Below are 6,950 nucleotides of genomic sequence, written 5' to 3'. Positions count from 1 at the left end.
GGTAACATCCTGCTAGCAAGACAAAAGTCACATCTTTTGTAACTTAATTACAGAAGCAACATCCTTTTAATGTTGCTGTAGTCCCCTTAAAACAAAGGGGAGCAAAGGAAAGATGACACTAGACCAAGAATACAGAACAGGGATTGGTGGGGGCCGTCGTGGAAGCTGCTTACTGCAAACATCAACAAGTGCGTATGCTTGTGCCAATTTCACCACAGTCTTACTAATACCAAACGCTCCCATATTTAAAAATTACCAGTACAGTAGGTGTAAAAGACTATCTCTATCTTAATGCCCTCTTCTCCAGTCTGGTCTCTCTCCCTATGGCCACCTAATCCTTTGCATTCAGTTGCTGCCAAGTAATTTCTCAAAAGGTGTCAGCTAACAGTAACCTAAAGAACAGTCCTGAGATTTGAAAAGCTGTAAGCGCAGAGTTGTACTAGGCAGCAGTGAGTTCCCTGAGAGGTTCAAGTCTCAAGGAATAGCTGGTATTTGGGTAGCAACTCCAAGACCTGAACACTCTGGTACTTGTACCACTTAAAAATAATAAAATGTAGGAAACTAATCTTCTTTTAAAGCTTACTACATACCCTCACTGGGCTTCATGTTTTACAAACTTTATTTCATTTTTATTGTGAAAACAATGCTGTTAAGATACATACTAATATACCAATTATATAGATAGAAAACTGAAGATCAAAGATGTGAAATCACTTGTTCAAGGTTATTCTGCTAAAGTGACAGGACCAGAATTTGAACCCACAGCTGGCTGCCCAGACTGTGCTCTTTCTCTGCCTCCTAACACGCCCTTGTCCTCAGCTGGGGCCTCTGAGAGTTCCATAACACTGCCCTTCCACCCTATTCTCACCTCAACACTAAACATATCTATCTGGTGGCCCCTTTCTCTTCAGTTAGCTGAAAGGGTCTGCCCTGGAAATTCCAGAGGCTCTGCTCAGTGACCAAACTTTTTCCTGATAAAAGAGGTGAGACTGGAAGGTCACCTCTAACCAGCCTGGAGAGAAAGAGTGGAGAGTCCGCAGTGTATCATGAAACCCTCTGGATAAACAGGACAGTATAAATGTAGTTTCAAGAATGGGAGCTGGAGCCAGATGACTAGCTTCAAATCCTGGTTCTGCCACTTCCAAAGCTTTATGATTTGGGGCAAATTTCTTCACCTTTCTGTGTTGTCTGCTTGCCTGTAAAATTGAAATAATCTTACCAACTACATGTTCCAATTTGGTGATTAAACTTTTAAACATGCCTCTAAGAACCCAGCACAGTGTCTAGGACACAATAAAAAGCCCCATTAACATTACAATGTGGGCAGGAGGTCGCCCTCACTGGGTGAGGACTCACATCCATCTGGAACCCTGCCTGTGATCTAGCTCAGTGTTTTTCAACCAGTGTGCCGTGAGACATGGTCAGGTGTGCCATGGGGAAATTAAACATGGGTCCCCAAACTACAGCCTGCGTGCCGGATATGGCCGGAGGAGGCTATTTATCCGGCCCGCTGCCAGCCACCTCCATCCTAACATAAATATTCCCTTCACAATCCCTCCAGCTATCAGCGACAGGAAGAGTGAAGGCACAGGGAACGCTCACTGACCAATCACCTTCTAGGATTCATCCCGACCACTAGCGATGAACCAATAGTAGGCCACCTCTCATCCACACCCAGGAAGGTCCCCGCTCGGGCTGCAGCGCACTTGTCATTGTGTGGCCGCGGGGAGTAGTTGAAGCTGCTACTCCTCCCCATGGTCCCGATTTCTAATCCTGGTCAGGACTGGAGGTAAATGTTGCCACCACTAGATGAAGCCTCAGCCTCAGCTGGTTGTTATGTCTATCCTGATGGTGTATATAGATATTTGACCTTTTTCTTTTTAAAAGAGGCCCCTGCAGAGGGTGATATACAATGCATCACAATGTTATCTAACTTTGAAGCTAAAGTTTGCTGATCTTCCTTTGGACAGTTTTTGGTTATCTGTTGCCAAGGAGTTTCCCCATTCTGGCCAACAAAGCTATTTTGGACATTGCTCCTATTTTCGACCATATATCTATGTGAGCTGAGCTTCTCAAGCTTGACTGCAATAAAAACTAAAAACAGAGAGAGACTGAGAACTGTTGAGGAAGAGCTTCGTGTGTATCTTTCTACCATTCCTGCCAGGATATCCCTTTTGTGTTCATCGAAACAGGCCCAGGTTTCACACTAAGTGAGTATAAATACATTTAGAAACTACATTATTAACTATATGTATAATATGTACTGTGTTAGAGTGTCATTTTGTGTCATTTTGGTAGGTGGTGTGCCCCAGGATTTTGTAAATGTAAAAAATATGCCACGGCTCAAAAAAGGTGGGGATTGCAGTCCATGTACATGTGCACAGCACTAGCATGGCTGCACGGGCCCAGCACTGTGGACACTGGCTGGAGGGGACAGAAGCAATACAGTAGGATTAGCGCTGGGCAGAGCTGATGCCAGCACCAGGACTTGGGGACTACCCTCCCTGTATTCTGGCTATGTTCGGATGTGGTGGGTTGTATCTGTGTATTGGGGTAGCTCTGAGAACCATGAACATGTGGGCGGCATGACTCAATAGAACAACATTGCCTAGGGATCCAGGGCAAAGTGCTGATGACTGAGGCACACAGCAGGCATCTGAGAAGGAAGACGCGAGGCAATGCTCACAGGTAACTTCTTGTCACTTGGCCCATCTGCAAAGCCCTAGACCATGTTTTTTCATCTTTCTAGGATCAACCCCCAAACTGTGCAGGACCCAATATATCACACAATTTTGGAGGTCCCTGAAGCCTCTTGGGGTCCCTGGTTCCCTGAGTAGTCATCTGTGTAGGAAGTGACCCAAAAGTGTCCTGGTTTCCCCACTGAAATCAGTAATCATGGGAGATCAGGGTCAGGTCCTATCCTTGGAAAGTCCCAAGTTGGGAAGACAGGGCTGGGATCACATACCATTTATACATCAAGCCAGCCTTACTGTAATGGCTCAGACTCTGAGGTGCCAGGACTGTCTGTTGTAGCCAAGAGCCTCATTCTTGTATTAAAAAATATTGAGAACTTCAGTCCAGAGCTGTAAACAAGACACACAACCCTGCCCTTGCAGATAGTACATTTTGGCAGGAAATGTCAAGCCACTAACTCCACAACAGCTTATTTAATTACAGTAGCAGTGAGGGTTAGGGAGAGGCATAAGGTGTGCCACATGGCATGAATGGGGATGGTGACTGCAGTCAGGTCCCTGAGTCATCCTCTAGGGGAGAGCGAGCACCTCAGGTGAAGAACAGCTGTGGTAAAGGCCTGCGTGGGGAAGGAAGGGAGGCACCTAAGGAACCACAACTCTGACGAGGTTACCAATCACAGAGCTGGGGCAATGGGATGCAGGGAAGCCAGCAGGCCTCGGCTCAGAGATGAAACTTTAGCCAGAGAGCAAGGAAGTGCCAGGGGAGGGCTGCAGTGGCAGGGTTTCTGATGCTCATGCTGCTTAGGCTTGAGCCAGGATGGGTGATGTGTGGAGTGCAGTAAGGATAAGGGACAGCTCGCAGGATGGAGGCTGTGAGCCAAGGTTTGGAGGTTGGACTGGAACAACCCTGAAGTGCAGACAATATTTGATATAAAGTAGAGGAAGCCTAGTAAGCAGCCATTTTAGGGACCCCCCCATGCACAACGGGGCTCCCTTATCTTACCATTTGGGCAGGAATGCCTGATGACACCATCCTGGCTCTCGCAGAATTGACAGTAGCTGGGTTGTGGGTCAGGAGTGGTGAGAAAGTGGAGTGCATCAATTCCAGTCTCCAAACAACACATCTCCAGCCAAGACAGTCCCACGTGGTGGCAGCAGCCGCTGGTGACATGCTGAGTGGCCGCTGAATGTGGTATTTCCGAGTGGGGACTTGTTCACCCATTCACTAACTCATCCATTCTTCTATGCACATATTGAGCCTATGCCCAACACTGTACCAGGGACCTGAGAGGTAGGTACAGTCTGCCTAGGCCTGATATGGGAGCTGCAGACTGGAACAGAATGGAGCCAGAGTACTACATACCAGACCACAGAATAGGAACCAGTAGGAAGGCGTGCTTCCCCATCACTCACTCTCCATTCAGTTCCCTGCAGGAACCGCCTGTCCCCAGCACTGCTCATCCCTTTCCTAGTTACACTGGCAACCACGCTAGAATTCTTTAGCTCTTCCAGGGAAAACATAATTGCCAACAAAAACAATACAGGAAGCCTGGCTTGCTGATCACAACTCTCCTTATCATCCCCACAATGTGTGACACTGGGCTGGTCCACTGTCCATCCCCATCCTGCTCTCATTACTGGGCCGTAAGCCAAGGTCATCCCTTCTCCATTATCCCTTAAGCCCCCCTCACTCCCTCTCCTCTGCAAGCCCTGCCCATGTTCTACACCGCATCAGTGGGCTCTGTCCCTGCAAGGCCAGTTTAGCCAAGGCTTTTTCCTTCCCTGTCCTTTGGCCAGAGCTCCAACCAGGTCTCCCTTGCCACAGGTCTTGGCAGGTTCCAGCAACACCTCTCCCCTTCAGGCCCAGGGGCTCTCCTGCCCAGCTCTCTGAGCATGCCAGCTGTATTGGGTACACCACCCTTAAAGCCCTATTGCAAGCTCCTATTTCCAGCCTCACAGGCACACAATAGCTTACGTTGGCTACTGAAAGCTTTTAATCGCTACTGAATTAGAAGGAAATTGGGATCTGACCAACAGGTAAAATACAGGGTTGTTCTCCACTATAGGAAAATGTTCACATGGTGCTTGCACCTATGGTGGTGAGATGTGTTCACAGCCCACTGGTAACTGAAGACGAACAAGGAGGCACATCCTGTTTATTTATGGCACACTTCTTCTGTCAGGAGACCCCACAATTCTGCTATTTTACATGACCCCATTTTACAGTAGAGGAAACCAAAGCTCAGATTCAGAGAGGGAAGTGCCCACGGTTGCTGAGATCATTAAAGATGGGTTGGGGTAGAATCTAGGCTGTTTTGACTTAAAACCCCTGATTTTTCTGTTGTTAGGCTGTGGGAGGCACCAAGAGAGCCCCCAAGATCAATGCTAGGGCAGGGTCTGCACGTGCTAAAATTGTCTGTGAGATGAGCCCTTCAGGAGTGGCCTGGGTTGACTGTGGCCCTCCACATCTGCAGCATGGAGTCCCGGTGGGTTGTGAAGGGTAAATGTTTGATGTGGAACCAATGTCTGGGAACAATGTTCCTGCTGGGTGTATACTGCTTCTCTCCAGGCCTTCCCAAGAGACTGCGTAGGGCCAGGTTGCCAGACAGAACCTTCTCATAGAATTCCATTCCACCGTGAGTATAGGCTACAGATAGGAAGGCTGCGTGGTGGTTCAGCCAGACTTCCAGGGCATGAGTGAGAAAATCTGTGGAGAAGGTGTAAGCCACAAAGCCCATCACTGCTGCCACCAGGTTGAAGGCAGCCCATAATTTCATGGGGCCTCCATAGAGCCCCAGGGCATGCTTGGCACCCATGCTCAGTGCAGATTCCTGCCAGGCAAGCTGGGGTCGGCAGGGCCTGCAGAGCAGCTGCACCGCTCTCCAGACACACTGCCTCCCTGGCCAAGGGGACTTCCGGCCGTCATGGAGCACAGCCAGGGCATCTCTCAGCCGGGCACCTCCTGGGCTCTTCCAGTCCATTCTTTGACTATGTACAACCACAGGGTGGTAAGTGTTGGTCACTGGAGTACCCAGGAAGCTGGCGGGGATGCCCACCATAGCCCCAGCAGGGAGTCTCAGAAAGCCAGCACTCACAGGCTGGAAGGTGAAGGTGGTGAAGGCCTTGTAGCAATGGCTTGATGAGATTCCCAGGTCCTGCAACACCTCTTGGAAGAATCTCTGCAGCTCTGGGGAGAGGGGAGCTGGCAGGCCCTGAGGCCAGTACTGATATAGCCATTGAAACACAAGCTCTGGGAAAAGGTAGTGCAAGATCTGGGCCCCAACGGGCCTGTCCTGTGTCTCTGCACAAACGCTGTGGCCCACCACAGGGGGCCTGCCATGGATGCTGCCGCCACTATACACCTGGGCCAAGAAAAAGAGAAGTCAGCCAACAGTTCCCTCCATCTGCCTTCAGGACTGGACACCCCCACAGGGCCACATCCTTGTGACAATGGCCCACTACTAGGATGGCTGTGATGAGGAATGAATGAACACAAATAAAACAAGTAGTATCTGACACAGTAGTGGACACCCCTTGTGATAATATCTGTGATTACTATTTTTATTCCCACAATACTAAGTATCCCACTGCCTTACTCCACTTGTTCATTCCCTAGTAAGGCTCTATGGACTGCTAACTTACAGGTGAAGCATGTGTTCAACTTACTGAGTACAACTCTATGCTAGACAGTCCTGACAGCTTTACATTTATTGTCTCACAACCAAATGCTCACAACTCCATGACCTAAGTACTGCTATTGCCCCTATTTAAAGCAGTGAAAACTGAGGCAGAGACAAGCTAAGTAAATTGGTCAAACTTCCAAACTATTAAAGTGGCATTTAACAGCTGAACTGGGTCCACCCAAATGTGTATGCTTAAGTCTTAACCCCTAGGAAGTCAGATGGTATTTAGAGATGGGGCCTCTCAAGAGGTAATGAAGTTAAATGAGGTCATTAGTATAGGCTCTATTCCAATATGATGTCCTTATGAAAACAGGACACAGACACAACCACTGGAAAGATCATGAGAAAAAGTGATCATCTACAAGCCAATGAGAAACCAGCTCTGCAACATCTTGATCTTAACTTTCAGCCTCCAGAATGCTGAGAAAAATCAATTTCTGCCACCCAGTAATGCCATGGCAGCCCTAGCAGACCAATACAAGCACAGTATTTAAACAGAGGTTATCAGGCGTTCACAGAAAACTTCACTTTAGAAAAAAACTTTAATACTAAATTGCAAACATACACAAAAGTA

The 6,950-nt window shown here is 48.2% G+C and overlaps 1 protein-coding gene across 1 annotated transcript; it reads right to left on the bottom strand.

Annotated features, from left to right (window-relative positions):
* Nucleotides 1–5,125: 5,125 nt before the first annotated feature.
* On the bottom strand, nt 5,126–6,036 carry TMEM177 (transmembrane protein 177). The gene is given in 4 exon segments (XM_066233377.1): nt 5,126–5,519; nt 5,521–5,605; nt 5,608–5,979; nt 5,982–6,036. Coding segments are annotated over 4 exon segments (903 nt in total). The 5' UTR covers nt 6,034–6,036.
* Nucleotides 6,037–6,950: the final 914 nt, after the last annotated feature.

This window comes from Saccopteryx bilineata, chromosome 5, assembly GCF_036850765.1.
Source record: "Saccopteryx bilineata isolate mSacBil1 chromosome 5, mSacBil1_pri_phased_curated, whole genome shotgun sequence".
In the NCBI taxonomy this organism is placed as follows: domain Eukaryota; kingdom Metazoa; phylum Chordata; class Mammalia; order Chiroptera; family Emballonuridae; genus Saccopteryx; species Saccopteryx bilineata.
Note: the sequence above shows the minus strand (reverse complement) of the source record. Positions and strands in the feature narration are given on the sequence as shown.